Source organism: Anomaloglossus baeobatrachus, chromosome 11 (genome assembly GCF_048569485.1).
Source record: "Anomaloglossus baeobatrachus isolate aAnoBae1 chromosome 11, aAnoBae1.hap1, whole genome shotgun sequence".
Classification (NCBI taxonomy): Eukaryota; Metazoa; Chordata; class Amphibia; order Anura; family Aromobatidae; genus Anomaloglossus; species Anomaloglossus baeobatrachus.
The window spans coordinates 5,084,072-5,105,236 of NC_134363.1; the positions used below are offsets into that span (position 1 = coordinate 5,084,072).

The 21,165-nt window shown below is 62.8% G+C and overlaps 1 protein-coding gene across 1 annotated transcript in view; it reads right to left on the bottom strand.

Annotated features, from left to right (window-relative positions):
- Positions 1-21,165, bottom strand: part of HSPG2 (heparan sulfate proteoglycan 2) — a 281,820-nt gene that overhangs the window by 241,972 nt on the left and 18,683 nt on the right. The window contains 6 exon segments of the mRNA XM_075328538.1: positions 108-380; positions 1,127-1,252; positions 2,423-2,461; positions 2,999-3,159; positions 15,395-15,453; positions 15,559-15,668. Of these exon segments, the coding sequence (XP_075184653.1) occupies positions 108-380; positions 1,127-1,252; positions 2,423-2,461; positions 2,999-3,159; positions 15,395-15,453; positions 15,559-15,668 (768 nt within the window).

A 21,165-nucleotide genomic window follows, 5' to 3' on the forward strand; every position in this document is an offset into this window, starting at 1 on the left:
GTACAATCAGGTGTGTAATATTGAGGTGTAGTGTCCTCACTTACACTGCACCCCCAGATTAGCATCGGTCCTGTACAGTCACACTATGGCCAGGTGTCCACACTTACCGCAGTTGAGTTCATCGCTGCCGTCCTTACAGTCGCGTTCTCCGTCACATAGATAGTCCCTAGGAATACATTGTCCATTCGGGCAACGAGCCTCTTCTCTCCGACAAGTTCGAGGACCGTCTATTGGTGGCTTGGGAGTAATCGGCTTGATGGGTGTAGTGGCAATCACTGGAGGTCTGGTATAAATGGGTGGAGAGGAGGTGGTGGCCGGGCGCCGTGTGATAACAGGTCTTGCAGTAACAGATGGGCCGATGACGCCCGATTCTGGAGTTACTGGAGGAGAAAATATGAAATCTCAGATACCAGGGAGAAGATAGGGACGACGGTGACGTGAGGATCACCGGAGGGGCCGCAAAGGCTGCCGGTGACGATGATGCAGTGGAGAGTGGAGCTTTGCTCATTCATGTGCGGGTGGCCAGGACAAACCGATATATCCATATCTCCATCCACATCCAGCCCCGGATCAGACCCTGGACCTCTGCTTTATGGATCTGTCCAAGCACCGGATGAGACTACGGACCTCGGCTTTATGGATCTGTCCAAGCACCGGATGAGACTACGGACCTCGGCTTTATGGATCTGTCCAGCATCCGGACCTCGGCTTTATGGATCTGTCCAAGCACCGGATGAGACTCTGACCTCGGCTTTATGGATCTGTTCAGGCACCGGATCAGACCCCAGACCTCTTCTTTATGGATCTGTCCAAGCACCGGATCAGACCCCAGACCTCGGCTTTATGGATCTGTCCAAGCACTGGATCAGTCCCCAGAGCTCTGCTTTATGGATCTGTCCAGCATCGGGACCTCGGCTCTATGGATCTGTCCAAGCACCGGATGAGACCCCAGACCTCTGCTTTATGGATCTGTCCAAGCACTGGATCAGACTCCAGACCTCTGCTTTATGGATCTGTCCAAGCACTGGATCAGACCCCAGACTTCTGCTTTATGGATCTGTCCAAGCACCGGCGGATCAGACCCCGGACCTCAGCTTTATGGATCTGTCCCGGCAGCTTGACTCACCACAATCCTTCTCATCGGACATGTCCCGGCAGTCGTGACGCTGATCGCACTGGAATTCTAGCGGGATGCACTCGCCATTATTACAGGTGAACTCCTCGGTGGAGCAGGAGCGCGGTGACGGAGTGACTGCGGAGAGAGGAGGGAGACGTATCACATCTCAGGAGCTCAGTGTGAGGGCACAGCCGCTGTATACAGGTCTGCTCCGTACAGCCTGGGGATGAATACAGGCGTCTCAGATCTGCCAGGGGGAAACCAAGTCCAGGGACCAACACGTGCTCAGCTCTACCATGGTATGATAACCAAGCGGGCAGGGAGAGAGCGCCAGCAGGGAGGGAGTGCCAGGGGACAGAGAGAGCGCCAGCGGGCAGGGAGGGAGTGCCAGGGGACAGAGAGAGCGCCAGCGGGCAGGGGGAGAGCGCCAGGGGACAGAGAGCACCAGGGGGCAGCGAGAGAGAGCGCCAGGGGGCAGCGAGAGAGAGCGCCAGGGGGCAGCGAGAGAGAGCGCCAGGGGGCAGCGAGAGAGAGCGCCAGGGGGCAGCGAGAGAGAGCGCCAGGGGGCAGCGAGAGAGAGCGCCAGGGGGCAGCGAGAGAGAGCGCCAGCGGGCAGCGAGAGAGAGCGCCAGCGGGCAGCGAGAGAGAGCGCAAACGGGCGAGAGAGCGCAAACGGGCGAGAGAGAGCGCAAGCGGGCAGCGAAAGAGAGCACAAGCGGGCAGCGAGAGAGAGCACAAGCGGGCAGCGAGAGAGAGCACAAGCGGGCAGCGAGAGAGAGCACAAGCGGGCAGCGAGAGAGCGCCAGGGGACAGAGAGAGAGAGCCAGGGGACAGAGAGAGAGAGCCAGGGGACAGAGAGAGAGAGCCAGGGGACAGAGAGAGAGAGCCAGGAGACAGAGAGAGAGCGCCAGGGGACAGAGAGAGAGCGCCAGGGGACAGAGAGAGAGCGCCAGGGGGCAGGGAGCGAGTGCCAGGGGACAGGAAGAGAGCGCCAGGGGACAGGAAGAGAGCGCCAAGAAACAAGGAGAGAGCGCGCCAGGGGACAGGGAGACTAGACATGCAAAACGTCAGAAGAGGAAACAAAAAAATATCAGAAGAGGATGCAGGAGAGGTGAGCAGCACAGCACAACACAGGGAAGCACAGGGTAGCAGAGCACAACACAGAACACAGGGCAGCACAGCCCAGGGCAGCACAGCATAGGGCAGCACAGCACAGCATAGGGCAGCACAGCATAGGACAGGGCAGCACAGGGCAGGGCGGCACAGCACAGGGCAGGGCAGCACAGCACAGCGCAGGCGTCTTACCTGCCACCTCCACCCCAACCGCTGATGGAGGGGTTTGCGCTGGAATGAAAAAAAGTTCAGACTTCACAGATCGTGAGAAATAAGATGAAAAGCAGAGGGGTCCATGAAGACGGATAGCACAACAGTGCTTGGACACAGCCTACGTGCTTGGGGGACGCGGCGTACATTCTCCAGGGGGAAGGTATGGGGACGCGGAATATGTGCTTGGGGAAGGACACGGCGTACGTGCTTGAGGGGACGCGGCGTACGTGCTCGGGGTAGGGGGATGCGGCGTACGTGCTGGTGTGGGGGGACGCGGCGTACGTGCTGGTGGGGGGGCGCGGCATACGTTCTCGGGGGTGACGCGGTGTACGTGCCCGGGGGGGGGGAGACGCGGTGTACGTGCTGGTGGGGGGGCGCAGCATACGTTCTCAGGGGGGGGGACGCGGTGTACGTGTTCGGGGGGGAAAGGGACCCGCGGTGTACGTGCTCGGGGAGGGCGGCGTCTGTGCTCGGTCGCCTGCACACTATAGCCTGGCTTATACGCTATATACGCCTTCTCCTCTGGTCACTGCGTCACGGATGAGGAAGACTCACCGGCTCCAAGACGACGGAACTGGAATCCTTGGGTGGAGGTGAGGTAGCTGGCGATGGAGCGGCTGGCGATGACGTTGTACAGCACCTCCCGGATCTCCGCATCATTCTCGTTACCTTCAGATCCCACATCCAACTCCACAAACACAGAATTATCAATGACCCTGAGGAGACCGAAGGGAAAGGGCCACGGAGACATCACTACAGCAGATATACAGGGCATAGAAGTGCAGGGGATACAGTGTGGGCAGTGGTAAGCGGCGGGGAGGCCAAGTACGGAGCGGGGGGACACACTTAGCACGCAGCGGGGGGACACTTAGTACGGAGCGGTATAGAGCAGGGGGGACATTTAGTACGGGGCGGGGGGGACACTTAGTACGGAGCGGTATAGGGCAGGGGGGGACACTTAGTACGGAGCGGGGGGACACTTAGTACGGGGCGGTATAGAGCGGGGGGACACTTAGTGCGGGGGGGACACTTAGTACGGAGCGGTATGGAGCGGGGGGGGGACACACTTAGTACGGAGCGGGGGGGACACATAGCACGGAGCGGGGGGGACACATAGTACGGAGCGGGGGGGGACACACTTAGTACGGAGCGGGGGGGACACTTAGCACGGAGCGGGGGGGACACTTAGCACGGAGCGGGGGACACACTTAGTACGGAGCGGGGGGGACACACTTAGTACGGAGCGAGGGGGACACTCAGCACGGGGCGGAGGGGGACACTCAGCACGGGGCGGAGGGGGACACTCAGCACGGGGCGGAGGGGGACACTCAGCACGGGGCGGAGGGGGACACTCAGCACGGGGCGGAGGGGGACACTCAGCACGGGGCGGAGGGGGACACTCAGCACGGGGCGGAGGGGGACACTCAGCACGGGGCGGAGGGGGACACTCAGCACGGGGCGGAGGGGGACACTCAGCACGGGGCGGAGGGGGACACTCAGCACGGGGCGGAGGGGGACACTCAGCACGGGGCGGAGGGGGACACTCAGCACGGGGCGGAGGGGGACACTCAGCACGGGGCGGAGGGGGACACTCAGCACGGGGCGGAGGGGGACACTCAGCACGGGGCGGAGGGGGACACTCAGCACGGGGCGGAGGGGGACACTCAGCACGGGGCGGAGGGGGACACTCAGCACGGGGCGGAGGGGGACACTCAGCACGGGGCGGAGGGGGACACTCAGCACGGGGCGGAGGGGGACACTCAGCACGGGGCGGAGGGGGACACTCAGCACGGGGCGGAGGGGGACACTCAGCACGGGGCGGAGGGGGACACTCAGCACGGGGCGGAGGGGGACACTCAGCACGGGGCGGAGGGGGACACTCAGCACGGGGCGGAGGGGGACACTCAGCACGGGGCGGAGGGGGACACTCAGCACGGGGCGGAGGGGGACACTCAGCACGGGGCGGAGGGGGACACTCAGCACGGGGCGGAGGGGGACACTCAGCACGGGGCGGAGGGGGACACTCAGCACGGGGCGGAGGGGGACACTCAGCACGGGGCGGAGGGGGACACTCAGCACGGGGCGGAGGGGGACACTCAGCACGGGGCGGAGGGGGGACACTCAGCACGGGGCGGAGGGGGACACTCAGCACGGGGCGGAGGGGGACACTCAGCACGGGGCGGAGGGGGACACTCAGCACGGGGCGGAGGGGGACACTCAGCACGGGGCGGAGGGGGACACTCAGCACGGGGCGGAGGGGGACACTCAGCACGGGGCGGAGGGGGACACTCAGCACGGGGCGGAGGGGGACACTCAGCACGGGGCGGAGGGGGACACTCAGCACAGGGCGGAGGGGGACACTCAGCACGGGGCGGAGGGGGACACTCAGCACGGGGCGGAGGGGGACACTCAGCACGGGGCGGAGGGGGACACTCAGCACGGGGCGGAGGGGGACACTCAGCACGGGGCGGAGGGGGACACTCAGCACGGGGCGGAGGGGGACACTCAGCACGGGGCGGAGGGGGACACTCAGTACGGGGCGGAGGGGGACACTTAGTACGGAGCGGGGGGGACAATTAGTAAGGAGTGGGGGGGGACACTTAGTACGGGGCGGGGGGGACACTTAGTACGGAGCGGTATAGGGCAGGGGGGGACACTTAGTACGGAGCGGGGGGGACACTTAGTACGGGGCGGGGGGGACACTTAGTACGGGGCGGTATAGAGCGGGGGGACACTTAGTACGGGGCGGGGGGGACACATAGTACGGAGCGGGGGGGACACATAGTACGGAGCGGGGGGGACATAGTACAGAGCGGGGGGGACACTTAGTACGGAGCGGGAGAACACTTAGCACTTAGTAATGGAGTGGGGGGAACCACTTAGTACGGGGCGGAGGGGGACACTTAGTACGGGGCGGAGGGGGACACTTAGTACGGGGCGGGGGGGACACTTGGTACGGAGCGGGGGGGGGACACATAGTACGGAGCGGGGGGGACACATAGTACGGAGCGGGGGGGGACACATAGTACGGAGCGGGGGGGACACATAGTACGGAGCGGGGGGGGACACATAGTACGGAGCGGGGGGGGGACACTCAGCACTTAGTAAATGGAGCGGGGGGGACACTTAGTACGGAGCGGGGGGACACTTAGCACTTAGTAATGGAGTGGGGGGAACCACTTAGTACGGGGCGGAGGGGGACACTTAGTACGGGGCGGAGGGGGACACTTAGTACGGGGCGGAGGGGGACACTTAGTACGGGGCGGAGGGGGACACTTAGTACGGGGCGGAGGGGGACACTTAGTACGGGGCGGAGGGGGACACTTAGTACGGGGCGGAGGGGGACACTTAGTACGGGGCGGAGGGGGACACTTAGTACGGGGCGGAGGGGGACACTTAGTACGGGGCGGAGGGGGACACTTAGTACGGGGCGGAGGGGGACACTTAGTACGGGGCGGAGGGGGACACTTAGTACGGGGCGGAGGGGGACACTTAGTACGGGGCGGAGGGGGACACTTAGTACGGGGCGGAGGGGGACACTTAGTACGGGGCGGGGGGGACACTTAGTACGGTTAGTACGGAGCGGGGGGGGGACACTCGACACTTAGTAATGGAGCGGGGGGGGGACACTTAGTACGGAGCGGGGGGGACACTTAGTACGGAGCGGGGGGGGACACTTAGTACGGAGCGGGGGGACACTTAGTACGGAGCGGGGGGACACTTAGTACGGAGCGGGGGGACACTTAGTACGGAGCGGGGGGACACTTAGTACGGAGCGGGGGGACACTTAGTACGGAGCGGGGGGACACTTAGTACGGAGCGGGGGGACACTTAGCACTTAGTAATGGAGTGGGGGGAACCACTTAGTAAGGGGCGGAGGGGGACACTTAGTACGGGGCGGAGGGGGACACTTAGTACGGGGCGGAGGGGGACACTTAGTACGGGGCGGAGGCGGACACTTAGTACGGGGCGGAGGGGGGACACTTAGTACGGGGCGGGGGGGGACACTTAGTACGGGGCGGAGGGGGACACTTAGTACGGGGCGGAGGGGGACACTTAGTACGGGGCGGAGGGGGACACTTAGTACGGAGCGGGGGGGACACTTAGTACGGAGCGGGGGGGGACACTTAGTACGGAGCGGGGGGGACACTTAGTACGGAGCGGGGGGACACTTAGTACGGAGCGGGGGGACACTTAGTACGGAGCGGGGGGACACTTAGCACTTAGTAATGGAGTGGGGGGAACCACTTAGTACGGGGCGGAGGGGGACACTTAGTACGGGGCGGAGGGGGACACTTAGTACGGGGCGGGGGGGGGACACTTGGTACGGAGCGGGGGGGGACACATAGTACGGAGCGGGGGGGACACATAGTACGGAGCGGGGGGGACACATAGTACGGAGCGGGGGGGACACATAGTACGGAGCGGGGGGGGGACACATAGTACGGAGCGGGGGGGGACACTCAGCACTTAGTAAATGGAGCGGGGGGGACACTTAGTACGGAGCGGGGGGACACTTAGCACTTAGTAATGGAGTGGGGGGAACCACTTAGTACGGGGCGGAGGGGGACACTTAGTACGGGGCGGAGGGGGACACTTAGTACGGGGCGGAGGGGGACACTTAGTACGGGGCGGAGGGGGACACTTAGTACGGGGCGGAGGGGGACACTTAGTACGGGGCGGAGGGGGACACTCAGTACGGGGCGGAGGGGGACACTTAGTAAGGAGCGGGGGGGGACACTTAGTACGGGGCGGGGGGGACACTTAGTACGGGGCGGGGGGGACACTTAGTACGGAGCGGTATAGGGCAGGGGGGACACTTAGTACGGAGCGGGGGGGACACTTAGTACGGGGCGGTATAGAGCGGGGGGACACTTAGTACGGGGCGGGGGGGACACTTAGTACGGGGCGGAGGGGGACACTTAGTACGGGGCGGAGGGGGACACTTAGTACGGGGCGGAGGGGGACACTTAGTACGGGGCGGAGGGGGACACTTAGTACGGGGCGGAGGGGGACACTTAGTACGGGGCGGAGGGGGACACTTAGTACGGGGCGGAGGGGGACACTTAGTACGGGGCGGAGGGGGACACTTAGTACGGGGCGGAGGGGGACACTTAGTACGGGGCGGAGGGGGACACTTAGTACGGGGCGGAGGGGGACACTTAGTACGGGGCGGAGGGGGACACTTAGTACGGGGCGGAGGGGGACACTTAGTACGGGGCGGGGGGGGACACTTAGTACGGTTAGTACGGAGCGGGGGGGGGGGACACTCGACACTTAGTAATGGAGCGGGGGGGACACTTAGTACGGAGCGGGGGGACACTTAGTACGGAGCGGGGGGACACTTAGTACGGAGCGGGGGGACACTTAGTACGGAGCGGGGGGACACTTAGCACTTAGTAATGGAGTGGGGGGAACCACTTAGTAAGGGGCGGAGGGGGACACTTAGTACGGGGCGGAGGGGGACACTTAGTACGGGGCGGGGGGGGACACTTAGTACGGGGCGGGGGGGGACACTTAGTACGGGGCGGGGGGGGACACTTAGTACGGGGCGGGGGGGGACACTTAGTACGGGGCGGGGGGGGACACTTAGTACGGGGCGGGGGGGGACACTCAGCACGGGGCGGAGGGGGACACTCAGCACGGGGCGGGGGGGGGACACTCAGCACGGGGCGGAGGGGGACACTCAGCACGGGGCGGAGGGGGACACTCAGCACGGGGCGGAGGGGGACACTCAGCACGGGGCGGAGGGGGACACTCAGCACGGGGCGGAGGGGGACACTCAGCACGGGGCGGAGGGGGACACTCAGCACGGGGCGGAGGGGGACACTCAGCACGGGGCGGAGGGGGACACTCAGCACGGGGCGGAGGGGGACACTCAGCACGGGGCGGAGGGGGACACTCAGCACGGGGCGGAGGGGGACACTCAGCACGGGGCGGAGGGGGACACTCAGCACGGGGCGGAGGGGGACACTCAGCACGGGGCGGAGGGGGACACTCAGCACGGGGCGGAGGGGGACACTCAGCACGGGGCGGAGGGGGACACTCAGCACGGGGCGGAGGGGGACACTCAGCACGGGGCGGAGGGGGACACTCAGCACGGGGCGGAGGGGGACACTCAGCACGGGGCGGAGGGGGACACTCAGCACGGGGCGGAGGGGGACACTCAGCACGGGGCGGAGGGGGACACTCAGCACGGGGCGGAGGGGGACACTCAGCACGGGGCGGAGGGGGACACTCAGCACGGGGCGGAGGGGGACACTCAGCACGGGGCGGAGGGGGACACTCAGCACGGGGCGGAGGGGGACACTCAGCACGGGGCGGAGGGGGACACTCAGCACGGGGCGGAGGGGGACACTCAGCACGGGGCGGAGGGGGACACTCAGCACGGGGCGGAGGGGGACACTCAGCACGGGGCGGAGGGGGACACTCAGCACGGGGCGGAGGGGGACACTCAGCACGGGGCGGAGGGGGACACTCAGCACGGGGCGGAGGGGGACACTCAGCACGGGGCGGAGGGGGACACTCAGCACGGGGCGGAGGGGGACACTCAGCACGGGGCGGAGGGGGACACTCAGCACGGGGCGGAGGGGGACACTCAGCACGGGGCGGAGGGGGACACTCAGCACGGGGCGGAGGGGGACACTCAGCACGGGGCGGAGGGGGACACTCAGCACGGGGCGGAGGGGGACACTCAGCACGGGGCGGAGGGGGACACTCAGCACGGGGCGGAGGGGGACACTCAGCACGGGGCGGAGGGGGACACTCAGCACGGGGCGGAGGGGGACACTCAGCACGGGGCGGAGGGGGACACTCAGCACGGGGCGGAGGGGGACACTCAGCACGGGGCGGAGGGGGACACTCAGCACGGGGCGGAGGGGGACACTTAGTACGGAGCGGGGGGGACAATTAGTAAGGAGTGGGGGGGGACACTTAGTACGGGGCGGGGGGGACACTTAGTACGGAGCGGTATAGGGCAGGGGGGACACTTAGTACGGAGCGGGGGGGACACTTAGTACGGGGCGGGGGGGACACTTAGTACGGAGCGGTATAGGGCAGGGGGGACACTTAGTACGGGGCGGGGGGACACTTAGTACGGAGCGGGGGGGACACTTAGCACGGGGCGGTATAGAGCGGGGGGACACTTAGTACGGGGCGGGGGGGACACATAGTACGGAGCGGGGGGGACACATAGTACGGAGCGGGGGGGACACATAGTACGGAGCGGGGGGGGACATAGTACAGAGCGGGGGGGACACTTAGTACGGAGCGGGAGAACACTTAGCACTTAGTAATGGAGTGGGGGGAACCACTTAGTACGGGGCGGAGGGGGACACTTAGTACGGGGCGGAGGGGGACACTTAGTACGGGGCGGGGGGGGGACACTTGGTACGGGGCGGGGGGGGACACTTGGTACGGAGCGGGGGGGACACATAGTACAGAGCGGGGGGGGACACTTAGTACGGGGCGGAGGGGGACACTTAGTACGGGGCGGAGGGGGACACTTAGTACGGGGCGGAGGGGGACACTTAGTACGGGGCGGAGGGGGACACTTAGTACGGGGCGGAGGGGGACACTTAGTACGGGGCGGAGGGGGACACTTAGTACGGGGCGGAGGGGGACACTTAGTACGGGGCGGAGGGGGACACTTAGTACGGGGCGGAGGGGGACACTTAGTACGGGGCGGAGGGGGACACTTAGTACGGGGCGGAGGGGGACACTTAGTACGGGGCGGAGGGGGACACTTAGTACGGGGCGGAGGGGGACACTTAGTACGGGGCGGAGGGGGACACTTAGTACGGGGCGGAGGGGGACACTTAGTACGGGGCGGAGGGGGACACTTAGTACGGGGCGGAGGGGGACACTTAGTACGGGGCGGAGGGGGACACTTAGTACGGGGCGGAGGGGGACACTTAGTACGGGGCGGAGGGGGACACTTAGTACGGGGCGGAGGGGGACACTTAGTACGGGGCGGAGGGGGACACTTAGTACGGGGCGGAGGGGGACACTTAGTACGGGGCGGAGGGGGACACTTAGTACGGGGCGGAGGGGGACACTTAGTACGGGGCGGAGGGGGACACTTAGTACGGGGCGGAGGGGGGACACTTAGTACGGGGCGGAGGGGGACACTTAGTACGGGGCGGAGGGGGACACTTAGTACGGGGCGGAGGGGGACACTTAGTACGGGGCGGAGGGGGACACTTAGTACGGGGCGGAGGGGGACACTTAGTACGGGGCGGAGGGGGACACTTAGTACGGGGCGGAGGGGGACACTTAGTACGGGGCGGAGGGGGACACTTAGTACGGGGCGGAGGGGGACACTTAGTACGGGGCGGAGGGGGACACTTAGTACGGGGCGGGGGGGGACACTTAGTATGGGGCGGGGGGGGACACTCAGTACGGGGCGGGGGGGACACTCAGTACGGGGCGGAGGGGGACACTCAGTACGGGGCGGAGGGGGACACTTAGTACGGGGCGGAGGGGGACACTTAGTACGGGGCGGAGGGGGACACTTAGTACGGGGCGAGGGGGGACACTCAGTACGGGGCGGGGGGGACACTCAGTACGGGGCGGAGGGGGACACTCAGTACGGGGCGGAGGGGGACACTCAGTACGGGGCGGAGGGGGACACTCAGTACGGGGCGGAGGGGGACACTTAGTACGGGGCGGAGGGGGACACTTAGTACGGGGCGGAGGGGGAAACTTAGTACGGGGCGGAGGGGGACACTTAGTACGGGGCGGAGGGGGACACTTAGTACGGGGCGGAGGGGGACACTTAGTACGGTTAGTACGGAGCGGGGGGGGACACTCGACACTTAGTAATGGAGCGGGGGGGACACTCGACACTTAGTAATGGAGCGGGGGGACACTTAGTACGGAGCGGGGGGACACTTAGTACGGAGCGGGGGGACACTTAGCACTTAGTAATGGAGTGGGGGGAACCACTTAGTACGGGGCGGAGGGGGACACTTAGTACGGGGCGGAGGGGGGACACTTAGTACGGGGCGGAGGGGGGACACTTAGTACGGGGCGGAGGGGGGACACTTAGTACGGGGCGGAGGGGGGACACTTAGTACGGGGCGGAGGCGGGACACTTAGTACGGGGCGGAGGGGGGACACTTAGTACGGGGCGGAGGGGGGACACTTAGTACGGGGCGGAGGGGGGACACTTAGTACGGGGCGGAGGGGGGACACTTAGTACGGGGCGGAGGGGGACACTTAGTACGGGGCGGAGGGGGACACTTAGTACGGGGCGGAGGGGGACACTTAGTACGGGGCGGAGGGGGACACTTAGTACGGGGCGGAGGGGGGACACTTAGTACGGTTAGTACGGAGCGGGGGGGGACACTCGACACTTAGTAATGGAGCGGGGGGGACACTCGACACTTAGTAATGGAGCGGGGGGACACTTAGTACGGAGCGGGGGGACACTTAGTACGGAGCGGGGGGACACTTAGCACTTAGTAATGGAGTGGGGGGAACCACTTAGTACGGGGCGGAGGGGGACACTTAGTACGGGGCGGAGGGGGGACACTTAGTACGGGGCGGAGGGGGGACACTTAGTACGGGGCGGAGGGGGGACACTTAGTACGGGGCGGAGGGGGGACACTTAGTACGGGGCGGAGGGGGGACACTTAGTACGGGGCGGAGGGGGGACACTTAGTACGGGGCGGAGGGGGGACACTTAGTACGGGGCGGAGGGGGGACACTTAGTACGGGGCGGAGGGGGACACTTAGTACGGGGCGGAGGGGGACACTTAGTACGGGGCGGAGGGGGACACTTAGTACGGGGCGGAGGGGGACACTTAGTACGGGGCGGAGGGGGACACTTAGTACGGTTAGTACGGAGCGGGGGGGGACACTCGACACTTAGTAATGGAGCGGGGGGACACTTAGTACGGGGCGGAGGGGGACACTCAGTACGGGGCGGAGGGGGACACTCAGTACGGGGCGGAGGGGGACACTCAGTACGGGGCGGAGGGGGACACTCAGTACGGGGCGGAGGGGGACACTCAGTACGGGGCGGAGGGGGGACACTTAGTACGGGGCGGAGGGGGGACACTTAGTACGGGGCGGAGGGGGACACTTAGTACGGGGCGGAGGGGGACACTTAGTACGGGGCGGAGGGGGACACTTAGTACGGGGCGGAGGGGGACACTTAGTACGGGGCGGAGGGGGACACTTAGTACGGTTAGTACGGAGCGGGGGGGGACACTCGACACTTAGTAATGGAGCGGGGGGACACTTAGTACGGGGCGGAGGGGGACACTCAGTACGGGGCGGAGGGGGACACTCAGTACGGGGCGGAGGGGGACACTCAGTACGGGGCGGAGGGGGACACTCAGTACGGGGCGGAGGGGGACACTCAGTACGGGGCGGAGGGGGACACTTAGTACGGGGCGGAGGGGGGACATAGTACGGGGCGGAGGGGGGACATAGTACGGGGCGGAGGGGGGACATAGTACGGGGCGGAGGGGGGACATAGTACGGGGCGGAGGGGGGACATAGTACGGGGCGGAGGGGGGACACTTAGTACGGGGCGGAGGGGGGACACTTAGTACGGGGCGGAGGGGGGACACTTAGTACGGGGCGGAGGGGGACACTTAGTACGGGGCGGAGGGGGACACTTAGTACGGGGCGGAGGGGGACACTTAGTACGGTTAGTACGGAGCGGGGGGGGACACTCGACACTTAGTAATGGAGCGGGGGGACACTTAGTACGGGGCGGAGGGGGACACTCAGTACGGGGCGGAGGGGGACACTCAGTACGGGGCGGAGGGGGACACTCAGTACGGGGCGGAGGGGGACACTCAGTACGGGGCGGAGGGGGACACTCAGTACGGGGCGGAGGGGGACACTTAGTACGGGGCGGAGGGGGGACATAGTACGGGGCGGAGGGGGGACATAGTACGGGGCGGAGGGGGGACATAGTACGGGGCGGAAGGGGGGACATAGTACGGGGCGGAGGGGGGGACATAGTACGGGGCGGAGGGGGGACACTTCGTACGGGGCGGAGGGGGGACACTTCGTACGGGGCGGAGGGGGACACTTCGTACGGGGCGGAGGGGGACACTTAGTACGGGGCGGAGGGGGACACTTAGTACGGGGCGGAGGGGGACACTTAGTACGGGGCGGAGGGGGACACTTAGTACGGGGCGGAGGGGGACACTTAGTACGGGGCGGAGGGGGACACTTAGTACGGGGCGGAGGGGGACACTTAGTACGGGGCGGAGGGGGACACTTAGTACGGGGCGGAGGGGGACACTTAGTACGGGGCGGAGGGGGACACTTAGTACGGGGCGGAGGGGGACACTTAGTACGGGGCGGAGGGGGACACTTAGTACGGGGCGGAGGGGGACACTTAGTACGGGGCGGAGGGGGACACTTAGTACGGGGCGGAGGGGGACACTTAGTACGGGGCGGAGGGGGACACTTAGTACGGGGCGGAGGGGGACACTTAGTACGGGGCGGAGGGGGACACTTAGTACGGGGCGGAGGGGGACACTTAGTACGGGGCGGAGGGGGACACTTAGTACGGGGCGGAGGGGGACACTTAGTACGGGGCGGAGGGGGACACTTAGTACGGGGCGGAGGGGGACACTTAGTACGGGGCGGAGGGGGACACTTAGTACGGGGCGGAGGGGGACACTTAGTACGGGGCGGAGGGGGACACTTAGTACGGGGCGGAGGGGGACACTTAGTACGGGGCGGAGGGGGACACTTAGTACGGGGCGGAGGGGGACACTTAGTACGGGGCGGAGGGGGACACTTAGTACGGGGCGGAGGGGGACACTTAGTACGGTTAGTACGGAGCGGGGGGGACACTCGACACTTAGTAATGGAGCGGGGGGGACACTTAGTACGGAGCGGGGGGGGGACACTTAGTACGGAGCGGGGGGGACACTTAGTACGGAGCGGGGGGGACACTTAGTACGGAGCGGGGGGGACACTTAGTACGGAGCGGGGGGGGACACTTAGTACGGAGCGGGGGGGACACTTAGTACGGAGCGGGGGGGACACTTAGTACGGAGCGGGGGGGGACACTTAGTACGGAGCGGGGGGGGACACTTAGTACGGAGCGGGGGGGGACACTTAGTACGGAGCGGGGGGGACACTTAGCACTTAGTAATGGAGTGGGGGGAACCACTTAGTACGGGGCGGAGGGGGACACTTAGTACGGGGCGGAGGGGGGACACTTAGTACGGGGCGGAGGGGGGACACTTAGTACGGGGCGGAGGGGCGACACTTAGTACGGGGCGGAGGGGCGACACTTAGTACGGGGCGGAGGGGGGACACTTCGTACGGGGCGGAGGGGGGACACTTAGTACGGGGCGGAGGGGGGACACTTAGTACGGGGCGGAGGGGGACACTTAGTACGGTTAGTACGGAGCGGGGGGGACACTCGACACTTCGTAATGGAGCGGGGGGGACACTTAGTACGGAGCGGGGGGACACTTAGCACTTAGTAATGGAGTGGGGGTAACCACTTAGTACGGGGCGGAGGGGGACACTTAGCACTTAGTAATGGAGTGGGGGTAACCACTTAGTACGGGGCGGAGGGGGACACTTAGTACGGGGCGGAGGGGGACACTTAGTACGGGGCGGAGGGGGACACTTAGTACGGGGCGGAGGGGGACACTTAGTACGGGGCGGAGGGGGACACTTAGTACGGGGCGGAGGGGGACACTTAGTACGGGGCGGAGGGGGACACTCAGTACGGGGCGAAGGGGGACACTTAGTACGGAGCGGGGGGGGGACAATTAGTAAGGAGTGGGGGGGGACAATTAGTAAGGAGTGGGGGGGGGACAATTAGTACGGAGCGGGGGTAACATATACAGCTGCTGTCCTTGGCAGTGTGACAAGGCAGTGCGGTAACACGCTGTGACACGCGGACACTGCTGCACACTGTATGTAGATTGTATAAATTGCACAGCTATATACCGCACTCACTTGACGTATACAACGTTAACCATTTGCTCTCCAGGAATTTTGTAATATTCTGACTCAAGCTGGAAAAGAAGAAGCAGACGGTCAGCCATTAATAATATCCATGAAAGAGTGATGTGATTGTCAGCGGCGATGTGTCCTCAGCACGCTGCGCAGCGCTCTCTCACCGTGTCCACGATGGCCTCCGATAAGTCCCGGAACTGATCAGAAGACACATTGTCCAGGTCCGGAGTGTACTCGATGGAAGTGGTGAAGTTCACCAGAGCTCGGTAATAAACTGCAAGAAACAGCACAAGAAATGAGGGAACAAGAAACTGCGCTGCAGCATGTGGCCACCAGAGCGCGCTGCAGCATGTGGCCACCAGAGCGCACTGCAGCATGTGGCCACCAGAGAGCGCCGCAGCATGAGGACACCAGACCGCGCCGCAGCATGAGGACACCAGACCGCGCCGCAGCATGAGGACACCAGACCGCGCCGCAGCATGTGGCCGCCACAGGGCGCCGCAGCATGAGGCCGCCAGACCGCGCTGCAGCATGAGGCCCCCACAGGGCGCTGCAGCATGATGCCACCACAGGGCGCTGCGGCAGGTGGCCCCCACAGGGCGCTGCAGCACGTGGCCCCCACAGGGCGCTGCGGCAGGTGGCCACCACAGGGCGCTGCGGCATGTGGCCACCACAGGGCGCTGCGGCATGTGGCCACCACAGGGCGCTGCGGCATGTGGCCACCACAGGGCGCTGCGGCATGTGGCCACCACAGGGCGCTGCGGCATGTGGCCACCACAGGGCGCTGCGGCATGTGGCCACCACAGGGCGCTGCGGCAAGTGGCCACCACAGGGCGCTGCAGAATCTGGCCACCACAGAGCGCTGCAGCATATGGCCACCACAGGGCGCTGCAGCATGTGGCCACCACAGGGCGCTGCAGCATGTGGCCACCACAGGGCGCTGCAGCATGTGGCCACCACAGGGCGCTGAAGCATGTGGCTATCAGAGGGCGGTGCAGCATGTGGCCACCAGAGGGTGCTGGAGCATGTGGCCACCAGAGGGTGCTGGAGCATGTGGCTATCAGAGGGCACTGCAGCATGTGGCCACCAGAGGGTGCTGGAGCATGTGGCCACCAGTGGGTGCTGCAGCATGTGGCTATCAGAGGGCACTGCAGCATGTGGCCACCAGAGGGTGCTGGAGCATGTGGCTATCAGAGGGCGCTGCAGCATTTGGCCACCAGAGCGTGCTGGAGCATGTGGCCACCAGAGGGTGCTGCAGCATGTGGCTATCAGAGGGCACTGCAGCATGTGGCTATCAGAGGGTGCTGGAGCATGTGGCTATCAGAGGGCACTGCAGCATGTGGCCACCAGAGCGTGCTGGAGCATGCCAGTTAAATACTTTATTTCTCTGGACCGGTTTTGTTACAGTACAGGTAAAGTGCCGCGGCGTTCCACGTCTGATGGAGTGAATTCAAGTATTAACGCCCCAAAACAGCAGCTTATCTGGGAGTCAGGAACGGCCATTGAACGTTTGTGCCCGGAGTCGTCAGGGGAATGCTTTTCCGGTTTAGTCGACCTCCTCAATGGTGGGTCCGGATGAGGCCCCTCCGGAGGGAGCGCCGCCTGCTCCTGGGAAGCCTCCGGGCATCCCTCCGGGCATGCCACCAGCACTCTGGTACAGCTTGGTGATGATCGGGTTACAGACCTTCTCAAGCTCCTTCTGTTGATGCTCGAATTCGTCCCTTTCTGCAGTCTGGTTCTTGTCCAGCCAGGTGATTATCTCGTTGCATTTGTCCAGGATCTTCTGCTTGTCCTCGTCGCAGATCTTGCCCTGCAGCTTCTCGTCCTCCACGGTTGCCTTCATGTTGAAGGCGTAGGACTCCAGGGAGTTCTTGGAGGAGACCTTGTCCCTCTGCTTGTCATCCTCGGCCTTGTACTTCTCGGCCTCCTGGACCATGCGCTCGATGTCTTCCTTGCTGAGACGACCTTTGTCGTTGGTAATGGTGGGTTTGCTCCTGTCCGACCAATGCTCCTTTACACCAATTCCACTTCCACCCTCTGTTACTCTTCCCTCTTTTGAGGTGCACTCCGTACGCATCTACGCCCCCTCCAACCTTCAGCTGGCTGTCATTTACCGCCCTCCAGGGCCAGCCACTGCCTTTTTTGACCATTTCACCACCTGGCTACTACACTTCCTTTCCACCGACATCCCCACCATCATTATGGGTGATTTCAATATCCCCATTGACACTTCCCACTCATCTGTCTCCAAACTTCTAACACTCGCTTCCTCCTTCAGCCTCACCCAATGGTCTTCTGCAGCTACTCACAAAGATGGCCACACGCTGGACCTCATCTTCACTCGCCTCTGTTCCCTATCTAACCTCTCTAACTCACTTCTCCCCCTGTCTGACCACAACCTACTCACATTCTCTTCCCTCTCTTCTCCAAGTATGCAACCCCCCCTCCACAAATTTTCATACCCTCGCAGAAATATCAAACACATTGATTTACACGCCCTTTCTCAGTCCCTTCTCCCCCTCACAGACATTGCATTTCTACATGATGCAGATGCCGCTGCAACTTTATACAACACTACAATCTCTGCAGCTCTCGAATCAGCTGCCCCCCTCACACACACCAAAACCCGCACAATCAACAGGCAACCCTGGCACACAAGGCAGACTAAAGAACTTAGACGGGCTTCCAGAATTGCTGAGCGCAGATGGAAGAGGTCTCATTCCACTGAACACTTCATTGCATATAAAGAGTCCCTCACCACTTTCAAGTCCACACTCACTGCTGCAAAACAAACCTACTTCTCATCCCTCATATCTTCTTTCTCTCACAACCCTAAACAGCTATTCAACACTTTCAATTCTCTCCTCCGTCCTCCGGCACCACCTCCCTCTCCTCTCATCTCAGCTGAAGACTTTGCCTCTTTCTTCAAGCGGAAGATTGACAACATCAGAGCAAGCTTTGGCCCACAATCACCACAGCCCCTCATCATAGCTACTCATCCCTCTTCCTCCAAATCCAGCTTCTCCACCATGACAGAAAACAATCTCTCCACTCTACTCTCAAGATCACATCTAACCACCTGTGCACTGGACCCGCTCCCATCGCACCTCATCCCCAACATCACCGCAGTCCTCATCCCAGCCCTAACCCATCTCTTCAACCTATCACTAGCAAGTGGTGTATTCCCTTCATGCTTTAAACATGCCTCTATTACACCCATCCTCAAAAAGCCCTCCCTTGACCCATCCTCTGTGTCAAACTATCGCCCCATATCCCTTCTCCCCTATGCCTCAAAACTACTGGAACAGCATGTCCATCTTGAATTGTCCTCATACCTCTCCTCCTGCTCCCTCTTTGACCGGCTTCAATCTGGCTTCCGACCACATCATTCTACCGAAACTGCCCTAACCAAAGTCACCAATGATCTACTAACCGCCAAAGCCAAGCGACACTACTCTATCCTCCTCCTCCTGGACCTGTCCTCTGCCTTCGACACAGTAGACCATTCCCTCCTACTACAGATTCTCTCATCTCTGGGCATCACAGACTTGGCCCTATCTTGGATCTCCTCATACCTAACCGACCGAACTTTCAGCGTCTCCCATTCTCACACCACTTCCTCAGCTCGCCCCCTATCTGTCGGTGTCCCTCAAGGCTCAGTTCTTGGACCCCTGCTGTTCTCCATCTATACCTTCAGCTTGGGACAGCTCATAGAGTCCCACGGCTTCCAGTATCATCTCTATGCCGATGACACACAGATCTACCTCTCTGGACCTGACATTACCTCTCTACTAACCAAAATACCACAATGTCTGTCTGCTATTTCATCCTTCTTCTCTGCACGATTCTTAAAACTTAACATGGACAAAACAGAGTTTATTGTCTTTCCTCCTCCTCACTCACCTCCTCCAACAAGCCTTTCCATCAAACTTGATGGTTGCTCACTCACCCCAGTCTCACAAGCTCGTTGCCTTGGAGTAACCCTCGACTCTGCTCTATCCTTCAAGCCACACATCCAAGCCCTCTTCAACTCATGCCGATTACAACTCAAAAATATCTCCCGGATCCGTGCTTTCCTTAACCAAGAATCTTCAAAAACATTAGTGCATGCCCTCATCATCTCCCGCCTCGACTACTGCAACCTCCTGCTCTCTGGCCTCCCTTCCAACACTCTTGCACCCCTCCAATCTATCCTAAACTCTGCAGCCCGCTTAATCCACCTCTCCCCTCGCTACTCCCCAGCCTCGCCACTCTGCCAATCCCTTCACTGGCTTCCCATCGCCCAACGACTCCAGTTCAAAACATTAACCATGACATACAAAGCCATGCACAACCTGTCTCCTCCCTACATCTGTGACCTAGTCTCCCAGTACCTACCTGCACGCAACCTTAGATCCTCACAAGATCTCCTTCTCTGCTCCTCTCTTATTTCCTCTTCCCACAATCGTGTACAAGATTTCTCCCGTGCATCCCCCATACTCTGGAACGCTCTACCTCAGCACATCAGACTCTCCACTACCGTGGAAAGCTTCAAGAGGAACCTCAAGACCCACCTCTTCCAACAAGCCTACAACCTACAATAGCCCTCAGCCCAGTAGACCACTGCGCAACCAGCTCTGTCCTCACCTATTGTACTATCACCCATTCCCTGTAGACTGTGAGCCCTCGCGGGCAGGGTCCTCTCTCCTCCTATACCAGTCTGTCTTGTACTGTTAATGATTGTTGTACGTATACCCTCTTTCACTTGTAAAGCGCCATGGAATAAATGGCGCTATAATAATAAATAATAATAATAATAATAATAATGGGCTGTTGTTCTATTCATGGGGTATTTGGAGCTTTTGCGTGTTCCACAACCTCCATATAATACATGATGCGGACGTAGCGTTATTTAGTAGATATGACCCACAGATGACGGCAGCTGCTCCTACGCTGCGAGGTGATATCAGGGCTCGGAGGCTCAGCCCTCCCCATACTGAACATCTGTTCTCCCATTCTTATCTGGACATAGGGCCACAGGTCCATGGAAAGCCCAAAAATTCCCACTGACGTGATGGGGGAGACTGGGAGAGAGGAGGATGGAATGTGACAGCACCCACAGGAAGCCACTGACAGCACCGCTGACTGACGGACAGCACAGGGGATGATGGACGAGCGCAGCTGTCAGCCAACGAGAGAACAATGGACGTGGACCAGGACCGTACGCAGCTGCAGACACCATGGGCCCCAGAGACACAAGAGAAAGCTCACTTGTGAACAGCTCCCAAGACGGGGCGACGAGGCATAGACGGGGCGACGAGGCATAGACGGGGCGACGGGGCATAGACGGGGCATAGACGGGCCGACGGGGCATAGACGGGCCGACGGGGCATAGACGGGCCGACGGGGCATAGACGGGCCGACGGGGCATAGACGGGCCGACGGGGCATAGACGGGCCGACGGGGCATAGACGGGCCGACGGGGCATAGACGGGCCGACGGGGCATAGACGGGCCGACGGGGCAAAGACGGGCCGACGGGGCAAAGACGGGCCGACGGGGCAAAGACGGGCCGACGGGGCAAAGACGGGCCGACGGGGCAAAGACGGGCCGACGAGGCAAAGACGGAGCACCGAGGCAAAGACGGGGCAACGAGGCAAAGACGGGGCAACGAGGCAAAGACGGAGCAAGCAGGCAAAGACGGAGCAAGCAGGCAAAGACGAGGCAAAGACGGAGCAACGAGGCAAAGACGGAGCAACGAGGCAAAGACGGAGCAACGAGGCAAAGACGGAG